General features: G+C 43.2%; 1 protein-coding gene across 3 annotated transcripts in view; it reads right to left on the bottom strand.

Annotated features, from left to right (window-relative positions):
* Positions 1 to 22,133, bottom strand: part of ADAM19 (ADAM metallopeptidase domain 19) — a 99,233-nt gene that overhangs the window by 4,521 nt on the left and 72,579 nt on the right. For all 3 annotated transcript variants that reach the window (XM_085001880.1, XM_085001879.1, XM_003134106.7), the window contains exons 16-22: positions 21,797 to 22,001; positions 20,712 to 20,789; positions 20,493 to 20,601; positions 19,043 to 19,187; positions 18,124 to 18,208; positions 17,345 to 17,569; positions 86 to 238 (exon numbers count right to left, since the gene is read on the bottom strand). In XM_085001880.1, the coding sequence (XP_084858006.1) occupies positions 86 to 238; positions 17,345 to 17,569; positions 18,124 to 18,208; positions 19,043 to 19,187; positions 20,493 to 20,601; positions 20,712 to 20,789; positions 21,797 to 22,001 (1,000 nt within the window). The remainder of the gene's footprint in view (positions 1 to 85; positions 239 to 17,344; positions 17,570 to 18,123; positions 18,209 to 19,042; positions 19,188 to 20,492; positions 20,602 to 20,711; positions 20,790 to 21,796; positions 22,002 to 22,133) is intronic.

Below are 22,133 nucleotides of genomic sequence, written 5' to 3'. Positions count from 1 at the left end.
GGGTTGGTCTGTTGTCTCAGCCATATTTTTGCCCCTGGGAGCCCTCTTCCCCCAGCTTTTACCTCAAGAGGTTCAGAAGACTCACCTTTAGGGCAGGTGCTGGCAGGGGCTGGGTCTGCTGAGGGCTGGATGCAGTGGGCTGCAGTACAGAGGGGCCACCTGGCCTGGGGAGGTTCTTGCGGCCTGGCACAGGGTTAGCCGGGAGTGCCTTCTGGGGTGGCCGAGGCCTGGAGAAATCCTGGGAAGAAAGCCACAAGCTTCACTCACAGCCCAGAGGGGCCTGTTCAAGAGACAATGCTCACAATATTCTACGGGTCAAAATCAGATGAGAAAGTGGATATGTTATTTTATAGAGAATGGTCCCATTTAAAAAGAAATTGTATGCATAGTTGTTTACATGCTCAGGAAACCTTTTTTGGAGAGCAAGTTGGCAAGATCTATTAAAATCAGAAATGACCATTCTCTGACCTAAGATATAATTCCACTTCCTAGTGGAATTAATTTCCACCTCCATTATTACTCTTCCACGTTAGAGAACTATTTGCACAGGTGCACAGAAATAAAATTGCAAGGATGTTCCTTGCAGCACTGTTTGTGACAGCAAAAGAAGCTTTAAATAACCAAAATTTCCATCAGTAGACAAATTACTAAAACTACGCAGTGATATATGATGCAGCGTTTCAAAAGAATGAAGTAAGTTAATACATGCTGAGGTGGAAAGATGATCAAGAGTCACTGCAAGTTCAAGTACAAGCTTTAGAGGATAGTTTATGGAAAATAAGTCACCCTCCTTACCACCAATGTAAATGCAAAAGTACAGAGGAAAGTCAGGAAGGATGAAGACCAACTGATAACAGAAGTGAGAGGTTAGGAGTCGGGTGTGCATGGGGGGGATCATCTAAGTGAACATTCAGTTTAACAAGAGCAAGTACATATGTATATTACTTGTGCAAATAAAAATAAATTTTTTTTTAAAGAAATCATATTTTCCTTATCGGTTGTCTGTGGATATCACAGTTTTTCCTTTGTGGGCTGTTTTTTTCTTTTTTTTTTTTTTTGCTTTTTAGGGCCACCTAAAAAGGGGATACCCAGGTTAGGGGTTGAATCAGAGCTTCAGCTGCCAGCCTACACCACAGCCACAGCAATGCAGGATCCAAGCCATGTCTGTGACCTACACCATAGTTCCTGGCTATGCCACATCCTTAACCCACTGAGCAAGGCCAGGGATTGAACCTGCATCCTCATGGATACTAGTCAGGTTTGTTACCACTGAGTCACAATGTGAACTCCTCTTTGTGCTTTTTTTAATTTTTTTTTAATTTTTTAATTTTTTAATTTTTTTTTTGGTCTTTTTGCTATTTCTTTGGGCCGCTTCCACGGCATATGGAGGTTCCCAGGCTAGGGGTCTAATCGGAGCTGTAGCCACTGGCCTACGCCAGAGCCACAGCAATGCTGGATCCGAGCCTCGTCTGCAACCTACACCACAGCTCACGGCAACGCCGGATCGTTAACCCACTGAGCAAGGGCAGGGACCGAACCCGCAACCTCATGGTGCCTAGTTGGATTCGTTAACCACTGCACCACAACGGGAACTCCCTCTTTGTGCTTTTATATACTTTAGTTTGCCACCTTCTCATTAAGGCCTTCCCTGATGACCTTATTTAAAATTACAACAACCCCCAAACACAACCATACAAAATCTATGGGATGCAGCAAGAGCAGCCCTAAGAGGGAATTTCACAGTGATAAAGGCCTTCCTCAAAAAACAAGAAAATTGTCAAATAAACAACCTAACCTACCACCTAAAATAAATAGGGGAAACAAACAAAACCAAAAATCAGCAGAAGGAAGGAAATAAGATCAGAGAGGAAACAAATAAAACAGATTAAAAAAAAAAGAAAAAAAATCAATAAAACCAACAGCTAGTTTTTTGAAAAGATAAAATCAACAAACCTATGGCTAGGCTAACCAAGAAAAAAAGAAAGAGAATCCAAAACAAAACAAAACAAAAAAATAAGAAATGAGAGAGGAGAAATAATTATTGACAATGCAGGAATACAAAAAAAATCATAAAAGAGTACTATGAACAATTATATGCCAACAAATTGGCAAGTTTCTAGAAACATATAGCTCACCAAAGATGAATCAAGAAGGAATAGATAATTTGAACAGACTCATTATTAGAAGTGAAATAGAATTTGTAATTTTAAAAAATACTCCCTGCAAACAAAACTCCAGGACTGGGTGGTTTCACTGGGGAATTCTCCAAATACACAAAGAAAAACTCATACCAGTCCTTCTCAAACTCTTCCAGAAGACTGAAGAAGAGGGAACACTCCCCAAGTCATTCTGTGAAGCCAGCATCACCCTCATACCAAAATGAGACAAAGACACTACCAAAAAAGAAAATTGCAGGCCCCTATATTTAATGAATATAGATACAAAATCCTCAACAAAATATTAGCAAACTGAATCCAACAGCCTATAAAAAGTATCATACACCATGATCAAGTTGGATTCATCCCAGGGTCACAAGGATGGTTAAACATATGCCAGGCAATCAATATGATACAATACCTCAACCAAAGAAAACCATGTGGTCATCTCAATAAATGTAGAAAAAGCATTTGATAAAACATCCATCCATGATAAAAACTCTCACCAACTTGGGTATAGAGGGAACATATTTCAGCATAATAAAAGCCATTTATAGAGTTCATGTCGTGGCTCAGTAATTAATAAATCTGACTAATATCCATGAGGACACAGGTTCAATCCCTGGCCTTGCTCAGTGGGTTAAAGATCTGGCATTGCCATGAGCTGTAGTGTGGGTCACAGACACGGCTTGGATCCAGTGTTGCTGGGGTGGCTACAGCTCTGATTTGACCCCTAGCCTGGCAAACTCCATATGCCATGGACACAGACCTCAAAAGACCAAAAAAAAAAGAAGGCATTTATGACAAACCTGCAACCAACATAACATAATACTCAACAGTGAAAAGCTCAAAGTCCTCCTGCTAAAATCTGGAATAAAACAAGGATGCCCACTCTCACCATTCTATGCAACATAGTATTGGAAGTCCTAGCCACAGCAATTGGACAAGAAAAAGAAAAACAAGGTATCCAGATTGGAATGGAAGAGGTAAACTGGCATTAGACACAGATGACATGATACTATATATAGAAAACACTGAAGACACCAAAAAAAAAAAAAAAAAAACTACTGGAACTGGTAAACGAATTCAGCAAGGTAGCGGGATACATGGTTAACATACAGATATTGGTTGCATTTCTTTACACTAAGAAGCAATGAAATATCAGAGAAAGTAGAAAAATAATCCCTCTTAAAATTCCATCCAAAAAATTAAAAAATACTTGGTAAAAATTGACCAAGGAAGTGAAAGACTTATACACTAAGAACTATAAATCGTCAATAGAGAAAACTGAATTGATTCAAAGAAATGGAAAGATATTCCATGCTCTTGCATTAGAAGAATTAATATTGGGAGTTCCCGTTGTGGTGCGGTGGTTAACGAATCTGACTAGGAACCATGAGGTTGCGGGTTTGATCCCTGCCCTTGCTCAGTGGGTTAAGGATCTGGCATTTCTGTCAGCTTTGGTGTAGGTTGCAGACACGGCTCGGATCCCACGTTGCTGTGGCTCTGGCGTAGGTTGGTGGCTGCAGCTCCGATTAGACCCCTAGCCTGGAAACCTCCATATGCTGCGAGAGCAGCCCAAGAAATGGCCAAAAAAAAAAAAAAAAAAAAAAGAATATTATTAAAATGGCCATACTACCCAAAGCAATCTACTGACTTAATGCAATTCCTATCATATTACCCATGACATTTTTTCACAGAACTAGGACAAATAATCCTAAAATTTATATGAAACCATAAAAGATCCAGAGTTGCTAAAGCAATCCTGAGGAAAAAGAACAAAGCAGGAGGCCTAACTCTCCCAAACTTTAGACAGTACTACAAAGCTACAGTAATCAAAATGGCATGGTATTAGCACAAAAACAGATATGTGACAATGGAACAGAACAGACAGCCCAAAAATAAACCCACACACCTAGGGTCAATTAATCTTTGACAAAGGAGGCAAGAACGGACAATGAAGAAAAGACAGTCTTTTCAGCAGATGGTGTTGGGAAAGCTGAACGGCTACATGTAAATCAATGAAGTTAGAAAACACCATCACATCACACACAAAAATAAACTCAAAATGGCTTAAAGACTTAACTATAAGACATAACACCAGAAAACTCCTAAAAAAAAAGCACAGGCAAAACATTCTCTGACATAAATCATACCAATATTTCTTAGATTAGTCTCCTAAGGCAAAAGAAATAAAAGCAAAAATAAACAAATGGGGGAGTTCCCACTGTGATACAATAGGATTGGCAGCATCTCTGAAACACCAGGATATGGGTTTGATCCCAGCAAGGCACAACTGGTTAAAGGGTCCAGCATTGCTGTGCAGGTCACAATTGGGCTTGGATCTGATCCCTGGCCCAGGAACTCCATGTGCCAAGAGGTGACCAAAAAAGAAATTAAAAAAAAAAAAAAGGGGGGGACCTAATCAAACTTAGAAGCTTTTGCACAGCAAAGGAAATCATAAACAAAAAAACCTCCTAGAGAATGGGAAAAATTTTGTAAATAATTAGACCAAAAAGGGCTTAATTTCCAAAATATATGAACAACTCATAAAGCTCAATATTAAAAAGAAAAGCAACCTAATATAAAAAAAAAGACTTAAACAGATATTTCTCCAAAGAAGACATACAGATGGCCAACAGGCACATGAAATGATGCTCAACATTGCTAATTATTAGAGAAATGCAAATCAAAACAACAATGAGGTATTACCTCACACTGGTCAAAATGGCCATCATCAAAAAATCTACAAATAATAAATGCTGGAAGGGTGTGGAGAAAAGGGAATCCTCTTACAATGTTGGTGGGAATATAAACTGATGCAGCTACTACAGAGAACAGCAGTGTAGTGTAGAGAGGTTCCTTAGAAAACTAAAAATAATTACCATATGATCCAATAAGTCTGCTCCTGGGCATATATCTGCAGAAAACTCTAATGTGCACCCCTGTGTTCACAGTAGCATTATCTACAATAGCCAAGACATGGAAGCAACCTAAATGTTCACTGACAGATTAATGAATAAAGAAGATGTAATGTGTGTACACACACACACACACACACACACACAGGAATACTACTCAGCCATAAAAAAGAATGAAATAATGCATTTACAGCAACATAGATGGACCTAGAGATTACCATACTGAGTGAAATAAGTCAGAAAGAAAAAGACAGTATCAAATGACATCACATGTGTAGAATCTAAAAATTGATCAAAACAGCACCAGACTCACAGACATAGAAAGCAAACTTATGGTTACCAAAGGGGAAAGGGAAAAATTAGGAGTTTGGGATGAACAGATACACACTACTCTGAATAAAACAGAGAACAACAAGGATCTACTATATAGCACAGGGAACTATATTCGATATGTTGTAATAACCTATAATGGAAAAGAATCTGAAAAAGAATATACATATAGGGAGTTCCCCTCATGTCTCAGTGGTTAACAAACCCAACTAGTATACATGCAGACATAGGTTCGATCCCTGGCCTTGCCCAGTGGGTTAAGGATCTGGCATTGCCATGAGCTGTGGTGTAAGTTGTGGACATGGCTCAGATCCCACATTGCTGTGGCATAGGCCAGTGGCTACAGCTCTGATTCAACTTCCATATGCTGTGGGTGCAGCCCTAAATAGACATAAGACCAAAAAAAAAAAACCAAAAAACAAAAAAAAAGAATATTCACATACATTATGTATACAATGTGTATGTGTGTGTATTCTGAACATCATCAGAATCTAATACATTATAAACTAACTATATTTCAATTAAAAATAAAATTATAACACCTCTGTTCCTACCCAGCATTCCCAGACCCCATGATCCTAATCTACCTTTTTTCTTTTTGGTGTGTGGGGGGGAATATTATCATTTATCCCATTCTACCATATTATACCACCTATTATTTTATATTCTACCTCTCATCCCTCACCAGACCAGAAACAGAAGCAGAGGTCCTTTTCTATTTGATTCAGTGATACAGATCAAGCTTCCAGAATGTTGCCTAGTATACAGTAATCACTCTACACATATTAGTTGAATACATAATAAAATTTAACACTAGTCAAAAAATTGTAAATAACTATGTATTTCTTCTGTGCTCAAAAAAAATTTTTTTTTAGGGGCAAAGAATGGACCTTGCTACCACCCATAGATCCCAGAGCTTGCAGGGTGCAAGAAAGAAGTCAAGTCCATAGATGGGAGTTACAGTGCTTGCTGTCCTGGATGGCCTTCTTGATAAGCTCACTAGGAAGCATAAAAATGGCTAAAAGGTAAGCAAGGGGTGGCAGGGAGTGGGGGAGGCGGGTAGTAAATCAGAGATTTTCTGAAAGAAACCTCTCAGTCAGAGGAGAACTTAGAGCAGAAATTAAAAAAAGAAGCAAAGGTGATTAAGAAGGCAGAGTGGAAGAACTGGAGCTCACCTTCTCTCATGAAGACAGCAAAGTTACAACCAACTGCTGAGAAACTTTCAACAAAATAGAAACCATCAAAAGATATCCTACTCCAGGAGTTCCCGTCGTGGCGCAGTGGTTAACGAATCCAACTAGGAACCATGAGGTTGCAGGTTCGATCCCTGCCCTTGCTCAGTGGGTTAATGATCTGGCGTTACCGTGAGCTGTGGTGTAGGTTGCAGACGCGGCTCGGATCCAGCACTGCTGTGGCTCTGGCATAGGCTGGTGGCTGCAGCTCCGATTCAACCCCTAGCCTGGGAACCTCCATATGCTGCGGGAGCGGCCCCCCGCGGCCCAAGAAATAGCAAAAAAAAAAAAAAAAAAAGACAAAAAAAAAAAAAAAAGATATCCTACTCCAAAAGGCAAAGGAGAGGCCACATCAAGATAGGAGGGGTGATTACATGATATATGCAACCCCATAACCACCAGGTGGGTGGCCCACAGACTGAAAGGTAATTATATCACAGAGGCTCACACATGGGAGAGTTCTGAGCCCCAAGTCAGGTTCCCATGCCTGGGGATCTAGCATTGAGAGGAGGGGCCCCCAGAGCATTTGACACTGAGGACCAGCGGGACTTGTGTGCAGGAGCTCCACAGGACTGGGGAAAATGGAGACTCCATGCTTGAAAGGTGCACACAGGCTTTTGTGTGCACTGGGTCAAAGCAGAGATTCCATAGGAATCTGGGTCAGACCTGATTGTGGTTCTTGGAAAATCTCCTAGGAAAACCAGATGATTGTGGCTCATTATGGGTGGAGGACACTGGAGGCAAAGGTCTCAGGAATAATCATCAGTTGAAACTCCTATAGAGGTGCCCATTTTGGAAAAATCTGGCCCCACCCATCAGAGTTGAAAAGCCCCAGTCAAACAACAAACCAGGTGGGAACACAGTCCCACCCATAAGCAAACAGGCTGCCAAAAGAAAGACGGGATAAGAATCAGCTCCACCTACCAGTGGGCAGGCACCAGTCCCTCCCTTCAGGAAGACTGCAGCAAGCACTTGGTACCAAATTCAGCCACAAGGGGGGCAGATATCAGAAGCAAGAGAGGCTACAACCCTACTGTCTGCAAAAAGGTGTCCACACTAAAAAGCTATACAAAATGAAAAGATTGAGAATTAGGACTCAGATAAAGGAACAGGAAAAAAAAAAAAAAAGCAGAAAAACAGCTAACTGATCTGGAGATTACTAACCTCCATGAAAAAGACTTTAGACTATGATAGTAAAGATGATTCAAGATCTTGGAAATAAAATGGAGGCAAAGACTGATAAATTATAAGAAACACTGAACAAAGAAACAGAAGACTTAAAGATTAAGTAAGCAGAGATGCAAAATACAGTAACTCAAACAAAAAATTCACTAGCAGAACCAACAGCAGATTACAGGGAGCAGAACAAATAAGTGAGGTGGAAGACAAACTAGTAGAAATCACTGATGCAGAACAGAAAAAAGAAAAAAGACTGCAAAGAAATTAAGACAGTGCAAGAGAACTCTGGAACAACTTTAAACACACCAACATCCATATTATAGGGGTGCCAGAAGGAGAAGGGAGGAAGGGCCAGAGAAAATATATGAAGAGGTAACAGCTAAAACTTCCCTAACACAGGAAAGGAATCACTCACTCAAATCCAGGAAGCACAATGAGTACCATATAAAATAAACCCAAAGAGAAACACCCTGAGACACAAATTAATCAAATTGACAAAAATTACAGCAAAAGAGAAGGTTTTAATATTGAAAGCAGCTAGGGAAAAGAAACAAATAACATACAAAGGAACCCTGATAAGATTATTGGCAGATTTTTCAGGAGAAACTCTGCAGGCCAGAAGAGAGTGGCATGATATACTTAAAGTGATGAAAGGAAAAAACCTCCAACCAAGATTACTCTACCCAGCAAGGCTCTCACTCAGATTTTAAGGAGAAATCAAAAGCTTTCCAGACAAGCAAAAGCTAAGAGAATTCAGCGTCACTAAATCAGCTTTACGACAAATACTAAAGGAACTTCTCTAGGTGGAAAAGAAAAGGCCACAACTAGAAATGAAAATATTACAAATGACAAGGCTCACCAGTAAAGGTATACATACAATAACAATAGGAAATCATCCACACACAAATATGCTACCAAAATCAGAAATCATAAGAAGAGGAGGGTACAAATGCAGGACACTAGAGATGCATTTGCAGTTAAGAGACCAACAACTTAAAACAATCTGGTATAAATATAGACTCCTATATCAAAGCTTCATGATAACTGCAAACCAAAAATCTATAATAGACACACACACAAATAAGAACAAGCAATCAAAACACAGTACTAAAGATGGTTATCAAACCACAAGAGAAGGGAAGAAAAAAGACCAACAAAAACAAATGCAAAACAATTAATAAAATGTCAATAAGAACATACATATCAATAATTACCTTAAAGGTAAATGGACTAAATGCCCCAATCAAAAGACATAGATTGGCTGAATGGATACAAAACCAAGAACTATATATATGCTGCCTGCAAGAGACCCACTTTACTCCTAGGGACATAAACGAGTTGAAAGTGAGAGGATGGAAGAAAATATTCCATGAAAATGGAAATCAAAGAAAGTTGGAGTAGCAATACTTATATCAGACAAAATGGACCTTAAAATAACATTATAAGAGACAAAGAAGGACATTACATAATAATCAAAGGATCAATCCAAGAAGAAAAAATAATTGTAAATACATACGCACCCAACATAGGATCATCTCAATATATAAGGCAACTGCTAATGACCTTAAAAGGAGAAATTGACAATAACACAATAATAGCAGGGGGTTTTAACACTTCACTTACAGCAATGGACAGATCATCCAGACAGAAAATCAACATGGGCATTAAATGATGCGTTAGACCAGATGGACAATAGATATTTATTGAACATTCCATCCAAAAGCAACAGAATACACATTCTTCTCAAGTGCACATCAATAGATATCTCTGGGATAGATCACATATGGGCCACAAATGAAGCCTTGGTAAATTTAAGAAAATTGAAATCATATCAAGCATCTTTTCTGACCACAATGCTGTAAGAATAGAAATCAACATGAGAAAAAAAAAACATGAAAAACACAAACATAGGGAGACTAAACAACATACTATAAATAAGCAATGGATCACTGAAGAAATCAAAGAGTAAATTACAGAATACCTAGAAGCAAATGACAACAGACACAACAATCCAAAAACCTGTGGTATGCAGCAAAAATAGTTCTAAGAGGGAAGTTTATAGTAATACAAGACTACCTCAGGAAACAAGAAAAATCTCAAATAAACAACCTAACTTTACACCTAAAGCAGCAAGAGAAAGAACAGACAAAAACCAAGGTTAGCAGAAGGAAAGAAATAATGACCAGAGCAGAAATAAATGAAATAGAAATGAAGAAAATCACAGAAAAGATCAATGAAACTAAAACTGGTTCGTTCAAAAGATCAACAAAGTTGATAAACCCTTAGCCAGACTCATCAAGAACAAGAGAGAGAGGACTCAAATAAAATTAGAAATGAAAAAGAAGTTACAAAAGATATCCCAGAAATACAAAGGATCAAAAGAGTCTACTCTAAGCAACTATATGCCAATAAAATGGACAACCTAGAAGAAATGGACAAATTCTTAGAAAAGCAATCTTCCAAGATTAAACCAAGATGAAATAGAAAAGATGAGATCAATTACAAGTACTGAAATTGAAAGTGCTATTTAAAAATGTCCAACAACGAAAGTCCAGGACCAGATGGCTTCACAAGCAAATTCTATCAATGATTTAGAGAAGAGTTAACACCTAAACTTCTGAAACTATTCCAAAAAATTGGAGAGGAAGGAACACACCCGAAGTCATTCTATGAGGCCACCATCACCCTGATACCAAAACCAGACAAAGAAATCACCAAAAAAAAGGAGGGAAAATTAGTGGCCAGTATTACTGATGAACACAGATGCAAAAATCCTCAACAAAATACTAGCAAACCGAATCCAGCAATACATTAAAAGGATCAGGATCATACATCACAATCAAGTGGGATTTATCCCAGGGATGCAAGGATTTTTCATTACTGGCAAATCAATCAGTGGGATACACCATATTAACAAAAGAAGAATAAAAATCAATCCTCTCAATAGATGCAGAAAAAGCTTTTGACAAAATCCAACACCCATTTCTGATAAATACTCTCCAGAAAGTGGGAAGAGAGGAAAACTATAGATTCAATGCAATCCCTATCAAATTACCAATGGCATTTTTCACAGAACTGGAACAAATTATTTTAAAGTTTGGAATCGCAAAACACCTAGAATAGACAAAACAATCCTGAGAAAGAAAAACAGAGCTGGAGGAATCAGGATCCCTGACATCAGACTATACTACAAAGTTACAGTAATCAAAACAGCATGGTACTGGCCCAAAAAGAGAATATAGATCAGTGGAATAGGATAGAAAGCCCAGAATTAAAACCACACACCTACAGTCAACTAATCTATGACAAAGGAGGCAAGAAAATCCAATAGAGAAAAGACAGTCCCTTCAATAAGTGGTGCTGGGAAAACTGGACAGCTACATGTAAAAGAATGAAATTAGAACACTCCCTAACACCCTACACAAAAAATAAACTCAAAATAGATTAAAGACCACAATACTAAATACTATAAAACTCTTAGAAGAAACACAGGCTGAACATTCTTTGACATAAACCACGGCAATATCTTCTCAGATCCACCCCCTAGAGGTAACAATAAAAACAAAAATAAACAAATGGGACCTAACTAAACTTGAAAGTTTGTGCACAGCAAAGGAAACCCTAAACAAAACGAAACGACAACCCACAGAATGAGAGAAAATGTTTGCAAATGAAGCAACTTACAAGGGATTAATCTCCAAAATATATAAACACCTCCTGCAGCTTGATACACACACACACAAAACCAATCCAAAAAACAGAACAAAAAAAACATCACAAATGGGCAGGGAGTTCCCACTACGGCTTAGCGGTAATAAACCCAACTAGTACCCATGAGGACACAGATTCGACCCCTGGCCTTGCTCAGTGGGTTAAGGATCTAGCATTACCATGAGCTGTGGAGCAGGTCGTGGACATGGCTCAGATCCCCCATTGCTGTGGCTGTGGCTCTGAATCAACCCCTAGTCTGGGAACTCCCGTATGCCATCCATGGGTACTGCCCTCAAAATCCAAAAGAAAAAAAAATGGGCAGATGATCTAAACAGATAATTCTCCAGTGAAGACATATAGACATACAGATAGCCAAAAAACACATGAAAAGATGCATCACTAATTACTAGAGAAATGCAAACCAAAACTATATGAGGTACCACCTTATACCAGCCAGAATGGCCATCATCAAAAAGTCTACAAACAATAAATGCTGGAGAGGGTGTGGAGAAAAGGGAACCCTCTTATACTGCTGGTGGGAATGTTAACTGGTGCAACCACTATGGAAAACAGTATGGAGATTCCTCAAAAAACTAAAAATAGAATTACCATGTGATCTAGGAATCCCACTCCTGGGCATCCATCCAGAGAAAACCATGACTCAAAAAGATACATGTACCCCAATGTTTGCTGCTTGGCTATATACAATAGCCAAGAAATGGAAGCAACTTAAATGTCCATTGACAGAGGAGTGGATAAAGAAGATGTGGTACATATACACAATGAAATATTACTCAGACATAAAAAGGAATGAAATAATGGCATTGGCAGTAACATGGATGGACCTAGAAATTATCATGCTAAGTGAAGTTAGACAGTGAGACACAAATGTCATGTGCTATCACTTATATGTGGAATCTATAAGAAAAGGATACACTTATTTCTGTTGCCTTGGGAGAATGACATGAGAAAATATTCATGAGGTTGATGTCAGAGAATATTTTGCCTATGTTCTCTTCTAGGAGTTTGATGGTGTCTTGTCTTATATTTAACTCTTTCAGCCATTTTGAGTTTATTTTTGTGCATGGTGTGAGGGTGTGTTCTATTTTCATTGATTTGCATGCAGCTGTCCAGTTTTCCCAGCAATTCTTGCTGAATAGACTTTCTTTTTCCCATTTTATGCACTTGCCTCCTTTGTCAAAAAGAAATTGACCATAGGTGTCAGGATTTATTTCTGGGTTCTCTATTCTGCTCCATTGGTCTGTCTGTCTGTTTTGGTACCAGTACCACAATATTTTGATGACTGTGGCTTTGTAATACTGCTTGAAGTCTGGAAGAGTTATGCCTCCTGCTTGGTTTTTGTTTCTCACGATTGCTTTGGCAGTTCTAACGGGACCTAATCAAACTGACAAGCTTTTGCACAGCAAAGGAAACCAAAAAGAAAACAAACAGACAACTTACAGAATGGGAGAAAATAGTTTCAAATGATGCAATGAACAAGCGCTTAATCTCTAGAATATACAAGCAACTTATACAACAGCAAAAAAGCTAACAACCCCATTGAACAATGGGCAAACGACCTGAATAGACCATTCTCCAAGGAAGATATACAGATAGCTAACAAGCACATGAAAAAATGCTTAACATCCCTGATTATAAGAGAAATGCAAATCAAAACTATCATGAGATACCACCTCACGCCACTAAGAATGGCCATCATTAATAAGTTCACAAATAACAAGTGCTGGAGGGGGTGTGGAGAAAAGGGAACCCTCCTGCACTGTTGCTGGGAATGTAAGCTGGTATAGCCACTACGGAGAACAGTATGGAGGTACCTTAGAAATCCATACATAGAACTACCATATGACCCAGCAATCCCACTCTTGGGCGTATCTCCAGACAAAATGTTCCTTAAAAAAGACACATGCACCCGCATGTTCATTGCAGCTCTGTTCACAATAGCCAAGAGCTGGAAACAACCTAAGTGTCCATCAACAGATGATTCGATTAGGAAGATGTGGTATATATATACAATGGAATACTACTCAGCCATAAAAAGAATGAAATAATGCCATTTGCAGCAACATGGATGGAGCTAGAGACTCTCATACTGAGTGAAATAAGTCAGAAAGAGAAAGATAAATACCATATGATATCACTTATAACTGGAATCTAATATACAGCAGAAAGGAATGTTTCCACAGAAAAGAAAATCATGGACTTGGAGAACAGACTTGTGGCCGCCTGGGGGGAGAGGGAGGGAGTGGGAGGAATGGGGGAGCTTGGGGTTAACGATGCAAACTATTGCTCTTGGAATAGATTTACCATGAGATCCTGCTGTGTAGCATTGAGAACTATGTCTAGATGCTCACATTGCGACACAACAATGGGAGGAAATAGTATGTATACACATATGTGTAACTTGGTCCCCATGCTGTACAGTGGAAAAAAAATAAAAATAAATAAAATTTTTAAAAAAGAAAGAAAGAAAGAAAGAAAAGGATACAATGAACTTATTTGCGAAACAGAAAGTGATTCACAGACTTTGAAAAACCTACGGTTACCAAAAGGGACAGGTTTCGGGAGAGGGCTGGGCTAGGGGTTTGGGATGGAAATGTTCTAAAATTAGGTTGTGATGATCGTTGTACAAGTATAAATATAATAAAATTCATTGAATTTTAAAAATAATAAAAAATAATTTTAAAAACAGAGCAGCAGATTTTTGTGATCAAAAAGCCACGTTCTCCAGCTCCATCCCTTCCCTGAAGGACAATGCAATCCCACACCCTTCTAGCCTAGACAGCTGCCAAATCACAGTGGCTGCTGGAGGCCAGGACAGAGACCTTCTGGGGGAAGCAACAGCTGGGTGCAGATGTCAGGTTGCAGTAAGGAAATGCTATGCTCCTTCTCTGGCTTGCTGTGCAAAATGAGCACTCTGTGTGTGTGCGCATGCACGCACGTGCAAGCCTGTGCACATGGAGGGGGATGATCTGGTCAGAAGCCTCATCAGCCTGGAAACACTGGGCCTCTCAGCACAGGGTCCTGTGAACAGGCCATGTCTGCTTTGCCCCAGCTCTACCTCACCCAGCACCGCACCACTCTGGCACATTGCTCCCATCTTCAGGGGGGGCACTCCCATTAATCAGGTTGCATAAACCAAACACTGGGCAGCTGCGGGGGTGTGGGGGTGGGGTCATCCTCTACCAGCACTCACTGGCAACTGTTCCCCAAGTCCTGTCTATTTTCTCTTCTACACATTCATCATCGGCTTCACCCCATCATTGCCACCCTTTTCTCCAAGCTACTGTCACCTTCCCTCTAAACCTTCTAACTGGAATGTCTGTGCACCCAGTCTCATGCCCAGCCAATCAATGCCACTAGAGTGAGTCTTTCACTTTTTAAAACTATTTTTTAATTGGCCTTTACTATACATATAAAAACATGAATCATCAATATATAACCAGATGAATTATCACAAGTGAAAAGAACTATGTAATCTCCAGCCAGGATCAAAATATAGATTAAGAGCCCCAGAAACATCCCTGGGTCCCTCTCAGGCACTGCGCCTCCCTCCTGCCTAAAGGGACCCCAAAGTGGCAAACTTGTAGATGGTAGACCTGATCATGTCACCCTGCCCCACCACCGCCCCATTCCCAGCCATCGCAGAGACCAAAGTCCTGACTGAGGCCTGCATCCTGGTCTGGCCCCTCCTGGATCTCCAGGCTATTTTCATGGCTCTGGGCCTCAGACAAATAGGCTGTGAAGTTCCTTCTCCCTGGGCTCTCCCCATCACAAACCCTCCCCACCACTAGGTCCCTGGGCCAGAAAGCCCCTCCCACTGCTCAGCCCTCATGTCTCAGCTCAAATGTCACCTTCTCCAGGAAGCCCTCTCGGATTGCCCAGACTAGGTCAAGTCCCCACCAGAGCAGCTGCCTCCCACTGTCCACCCTTGAAAACCCCTGCCTGGGCCTGGGGCCCAGGGGAAGCTTGGCTTGGGATCTGTGCTTTGGGATACCTGCTACTGGCTGGATGGCCTTCTGGGCTCTGGACTCCTGCCAGCAGCCACCAGGGAGAGTGAGAGTCAGGGTGGAACGTGGAACCTTCAGGGTCCCCACCCCACCCTGCCCAGCTGGATTCCAGTGCCCCTGGTGCCCCCTCCCCCAACCTACGGCTCAGCACGCTGGGGTAAAGCTGACACCATCTCCGGTGCGGGTGGTTTAGACACGATGGTCTCGACGGACGGCTTCCTCCTCCTCCTCCTCCTCTGCTCTCCTTCACACCCTTGTCCTCCTGTGGCTGTGTCTCCCCCTTTCCTCCCTTTCTCTCCTCTCTCCCACTTATGCGCTGAACTGGGCTCCCCTTCCAATTCATATGTTGCAGCTCTAACCCCCTGTGCCTCAGAATGTGACTGCATTTGAAGACAGGGCCTTTAAAGAGGTGACTGCGCTGAAGTAAGTCCATTGGAGTGGGCTCTCATCCAATCTGACTGGCGTCCTTAGAAGAAGAGGAAAGCTGGACTTGGACATATCGGGAAGCACAGGCACAAAGGAAGGACCGTGTGAGGACACAGGAGAGCGCAGACATCTGCGAGCCAAGGAGAGAGGCCCCCGAAGAAACCAAACCTACTGCTCTCCAGCCTCCAGGACTGTGAGAAAATAACTGTTATTTAAGCCACCCGGTCTGTGGTATCTGTTCGGCCGCCCAGCTGACGCTCTCTGTTTCCTGTCTCTCCTCTACTCCTCTTTCTCTTTTCCCTCTCTCCCTCCCTCTTCTCTGTCAGTCTTTCCTCCCCCTTTCTGCATGGAATTTTCTATCCCAGCCCTGCCCCAGATGAGAAAAACTGGGAGAGCAACAGCTTCATATCATCAGAGGGCCAAACCTGATGTTCTCAGCCCTGCTAAACCATGACACTGCCCATGTCTCAGGGACCCTCTAAAACCAGAAGCCAACCACAGTCCTGAGGGGCAGAGACAGCCTGGGCCCCGTGGAGCCCTCCGGACCATGCCCAAGGACAGCAGTCCCAGGAGGAAGATGGGCAAGTCCCCTATTCCCCCCACCTCAGAGGGGGTCACACCCGAAACACACAGGTGGCTCTGGAAGGGCCCACGCCCAGTCACCACCCCGGGAAACATCTGTGTCTGTGCTGCAGGAACTTCTGCCAGAAGGCAGAGCAGCAGCCATCAGAGTTCCGACAAGCTGGGTGAAGAGACTGCTGACCGGAACGGTTCTCCTTGCAAAGAACAGAGCAGTGGGGGTGGAGAGCTTAGACCCACACACTTCCCAGAGGCCCTGCCCCTTAACCTGCCACTCGACTGAGCAAAGCACCGCCATAACCCCTGGATAAGACTCCCTGACTGGCACAGGATACCTAAGTACAACTGGTGGAGTAAGTCCCATGATGAGGGAAGTACCAGGGCACCAACTCAGGTTGAGGGAGTGGTCACAGAAGGCTTCTTGAGGGAAGTGGCATCTACGAGGAGACAGGATGAACAGGAGCTGGTCACCCAAGGGGAAGAAAGCATATATGGTGGAGGAAACAGCATTTGGAAAGGCCTGGAGGAGAGAAAAAGGGCAAGGGGAACTGAAAGAAGCTAATTCGGAGTGGAAGTGAGGGCCTGGGGCCCAGCAGGAAGGAAGGCCTCTGTGGGAGATCTCTCCAGGCTCCTCACCCTCATGCTCTGTGGATTTACCAGGACGCAGAGAAGGCAGTCAGCCCATGACTGGGCAAGCTCCCTCTCCCCAGCCTCTGCCACTCCTCATGGCTGATGGCCTCAAAAGCAAAGCTCTTGGCCCAGGTTGCTGAGAAGCCACTTACCTGGGAGAGTACACACTTGGGTGCTGGGGGTGCTGGCCGGGTTGGGGGAGGCCTCCTGGATGATTCTTTCCTCTCTACTGGAGATCCGGCCCCTGGAGAGTTCCTAGCAGCCCTGCTGAGGTGCGCTGGCAATGGCACAGGTGGGGACCCACCATGCAGGTAGTCCGGAGGGGGCCGGGGAGGAGGCTGGGAGGGCTTCCGTAGGGTTTCAGGGGTGTTGGTCACCTGTAAGCATAACATGAGGAATGCCTGAGACACTGGGACACTTATGCACTTAAAAAACTCAGGGTGTGGAGTTCCTGTTGTGACACAGTGGAAATGAATCCAACTAGAAACCATGAGGTTGCAGGTTCGATCCCTGGCCTCACTCAGTGGGTTAAGGACCCAGCATTGCCGTGAGCTGTGGTGAAGGTCGCAGGTGCGGCTTGGATCCCTAGCTGCTGTGGCTGTGGTGTAGGCTGGCAGCGACAGCTCCAATTTGCCCCTAGCCTGGGAACCTCCATGTGCCAGGAGTACAGCCCTAAAAAGCAAACAAACAAACACCCCCCAAAACGTGAGAGTGGACCTTGTGTGTCTCACTGGGATGATCAGAGATCTTGGATCCCAGAGATCAGATGCAACTTTGAAGCCATTACGGGTCAGAACCAAATGAACATCTGCAGGCCAAGGAAGTGTCTTTTATTATCAAGCCCGTGGGCCCACAGAGGCGCTTAGGAGAATCTAGCAGGGCCCTGAGGGACAAAGATAAAGCAGCCAAGTTCATGGTGCAAAGTCCTTACCTTTCGCTTGCCCTGGGGCGTCTGCAACTTGAATGTTGGGTTGGCGTGGCCAGTTCCACTGTTGTGAGACACCCTGAAGGGACAGCTAGTAAGGAGGAATGAGAGAGGAGGAGGAAGAGGATGAAGTTCATCAAGTGTCAGTGTCTGGGTTCCTTCTGACCCAATAATGGCTGGTGAGCCACTAAACCCTTCCCTAGGTTGGCTCTGGTGGAAGTGGGATTGGTCCTCCTGAATCCCAGCATCCTAGGCATGGAGATGGTGGCCAGTGGAAGACTCCCAAGGAAAGAGAGTTGGCCTCATAGAGTGAGAGTGTTCCTTAGCACCTTCTCTTCACTCTTTTAAGATTTCTCTCCCCCGGGGGACAGGAGGTCACCAGCCATCAACCAATCGCCCTCAGGCATCATTCAAGGAGATTTAAAATTCCCGCCAAAACAACTATAATTTAATAGAGGACTCAAAGACTATACATCCTCAATATCCAAAGGAATTAAGTTGCTTAGGAAAAAAAAATTTACTCTTTGTCTCGAGTTGATGTACAGCCACTCCTGTGATTGACTTGAGCTAGTCAGTTTTTTTCTATTGCCTCAGTTTCCTGCCCTTTAAAATGGGGAGCAAATCAATTACATAAAGGATAGTAAATAGATTTCATTTCATATCCCAACTTGGATTGGTTGGGGGCATTCTGCTGAGAAGGATTCTGAAATGATGACCAGGCTCAGTAGAGCATCCTTAAAATAAAATCAGCTAGTAATGTCTGCCACAGTCACAGTGCACAGCAGGAGGGGAGGGTGGCGTGTGCCTTACATTTGACTCCCCTCATGAAGACCCACCACCCACAACATTTTCAACAGTGCTGCTTAAGAAGAGTTTTGTTATCCACAAGTGGAACCCCAAGTTATTCACGGCACCCCCATCATACCTGAACTGCTGCCTCAGTGTGGAAGGGAGGGCTAAGGGCTTGAGGTAGCCCAGTTTGTTTTTCTGTTTACAGCAGTGGTACATCAGCACAAGGACCGCCAGCACAAAGATGGCCGAAAACACTCCCGCCACCACAGGACCAGCACCTTCCAGAAAGAGAATCCATGTGAAAGAGAGAAGCCATATGAGTTTCAGCAGTGGGTTTCTAACTATGTATGCCTGGTACTCCTCAGACACTTGATTGTCATTTACTTTGTATTACTTATTTTAATTTAAAAACTATCATAAAAACACGTATTATGTACCCCTGGGAAGCCACTAGTATTAGTTTAAACAGCCAGGTCAACTTGCCTGGCACAGACCTCATAATAAAGCTTCTTCTGTTACTTCTGTTTAATTGAAGAGAGTCCCTTTGGAGGCAAGGAATTCCAGAGCTATCATTCTTTACCACTAGTTTTCAGCCTGAATCATGGTTTTCCTGGACACAAAGCAACCAACATAAAACACTGAGAAACGTAGATTTATCCAAGACTGGAACTCTCAGGCATAATCCACAATTTCACATTTGGCTTCACCAAACTGCCTCAATGTTCTCACAAATTGGAAATCTAAATGTACAAAATAAATATAGGCCAGTGACACACTTCTTTTACCTCTTTTATATATTGAGGTTTCTCCCTTGAAATATTTTGCTTAAAAAAAAAAAAGTACTACTATTTTTAAAAAGGTTGGAAACCAAAGGCTAGAATTTCTGAAATTCCACTAAAAAAACCTAACATTTTCTGAGTGTCTGGTTCCCCATTTTTTTTTTTTCTTTTTAGGGCCATACCCACAGCATATGGAAGTTCCTAGGCTAGGGGTTGAATCAGAGCTACAGCTGCCAGCCTATACCACAGCCACAGCAAGCTGGATCTGAGCCGCATCTGCGACCTACACCGCAGCTTGTGACAACACCGGATCCTTCACCCACTGAGCCAGGTCAGCGGCTGGATCCACATCCTCATGGATACTAGTCATGTTCTTAACCTCGCTGACCCACAACAGGAACTCCTGGTTCCCCATTTTGAGCTTTGTTAATCCCAGGGTATCTGAGCCACTTCTAATGTGGTCTAGGTTCCCAGTTATTTCTAAGTGGCTGAGAAGAGCTAGTTGCCACCCCTGCCCCCACAAAAGGATAGCATTATTCAGTAACCTATGGTATGTCTTAATCTCCTCCCCTTAGCAAGACCACGCTCCCTAGTAGAAGAGCTGGAGGAAGAGCAACTGAGCTGAGCCCCACACTAGGTTGCTGGCCTCAACCACTCTTCCAACTCGGCCCTGCTTGTCCTCCCATATATAAAAATAAGATAACGATGCTGACTCATTATCTAACTGCACCATGCCACCTGCCCCCATGGCACCACCCCTCCTCATGGAGGTGGGCAGAGGCCCCACGCAGGCCAGGCACTCACCCTCTGGGGGCATAGGCCCACTGTCGATGCTGCCCCCTTGGCCCGGGGTGTTGCAGAAGGGCGGGGCCCAGCCCCGGAAGCAGTGGCAGTTCTGGTTGTTGTTGCAGACCTGCAGCAAGGGCGGGGCAGAGGTGTCAGCACCCTGGAGGGCTCTGCCCTCCCATGGCGCCTGTCCCAGTGGACATCTCAGAGAAGCCCCAGAACCCTGGGCACACGTACCCCATGGCCATTGCACTTCTTCCCACAGCCTTCTGTTTCAAAGAAGGAAGTGTTCCTGCATTGCCCCTCGAAGCAAATCTGCAGTGAGGAGGAAATCAGTCAGTACAATGGAAGGGACCTGTCGGCAGTTACCAAACAGGTTTTGCACTCAGAACATATAGGGTTCAAAAAGGCAGCCTACTTCATGTTATTACATGAAAAATGGCAAGAAACCTAAAAGGCCAAGGACAGGATGGTACTTAACTGAATTCTGCTATTACTTTTGTGATTAGGGAGAAAACAACAAACACTATATTGTTAAAACACTATAATAATAAATATGTTATTTCATTCTATATTACTGCATGTTGGTTATATGTTAATTGCCAAGTTGTATATTAATATGCACTAATTTAAATATTATGCTTAAAAATAATGACCATGGTGACAGCTGTCTACTTCGTGCCAGGTACTATACCAAATGCTTCATTTTTTTTTTTTTTTTTTTCTTTTTAGGGCTGCATTTGCAGTATATGGAGGTTCCCAGGCTAGGGGTCAAATCGGAGCTGCAGCTGCCGGTCTACACTACAGCCACAGCAACACCAGATCCAAGCAACATCTGCGACTTACACCACATTCATGGCAACGCGGGACACTTAATTCACTGAGTGAGACCAGGGATCAAACCCGCGTCCTCGTCCTCGTGGATACTAGTCAGATTAGTTTCTGCTGAGCCACAACAGGAACTTCTCTCATGTCATTCTCATAGTTACCTCTGAGATAGCTTCCATTATTTTCCCCAGGGTTCCCTGACTCCTGGTCTGGTTCATTTTTTTAAGTAAGATATAATTAGTGATGAGGATGAAAGAGGCGACAGCCAGCCCTGCTACAGTTTACAGGGATCAGCTCATTTAATCCTTATAACAATTCTACGGGGTGCGTCCTGTTCCTACTAACATGCTTTATAAAGGAAGCCACTGAGGGCGGGAGAGGTTAGGGAAGCTGGGATTTGACCTGGGCATCCTCCCTCCGTGAGGTGAAGACTGACACGTCAGTCACTGCCCTCTGCAACCCGGCGCTGAGTGAGGCAGGAGGAAGGGACTCACGTGGTTATAGCCGCACTTGGTCCCAGTCATCACCAGGCCGGGGTCCAGCATGTCACCCTCCTCCTCGGGCCCTCGGTAGACGTGGGTGCCCCGACAGCGGATCTGCCTCCCGTTCATGATGATGGTGGTGTCGATGGGCACTGCGTTGGACTCCAGGGGCCGGGCCTCGGAACTCTGACACTGGATCTTCCCACACTTGGCATCTCTGGGCCCGAGAAAGGTGGGAAGGAGATGGGATCAGAAGCAGGGGAAGAGCTGGGGAGCCAAAGAATTCCAGTCTTTCTTGGCCAGAACAGCAGGCTTGGATGGGGAGGAGGCAAAAGGACAATGTGCCTGC

The sequence above is a fragment of the Sus scrofa genome, chromosome 16 (assembly GCF_054392235.1).
Source record: "Sus scrofa isolate SSC_HxYL_T2T_F1_AM1 chromosome 16, Sscrofa_HxYL_maternal_Yorkshire_Landrace_v2.0, whole genome shotgun sequence".
Taxonomy (NCBI): Eukaryota; Metazoa; Chordata; class Mammalia; order Artiodactyla; family Suidae; genus Sus; species Sus scrofa.
The sequence above is the reverse complement of the archived record's forward strand: the minus strand, read 5'-3'. Positions and strand labels throughout refer to the sequence as shown.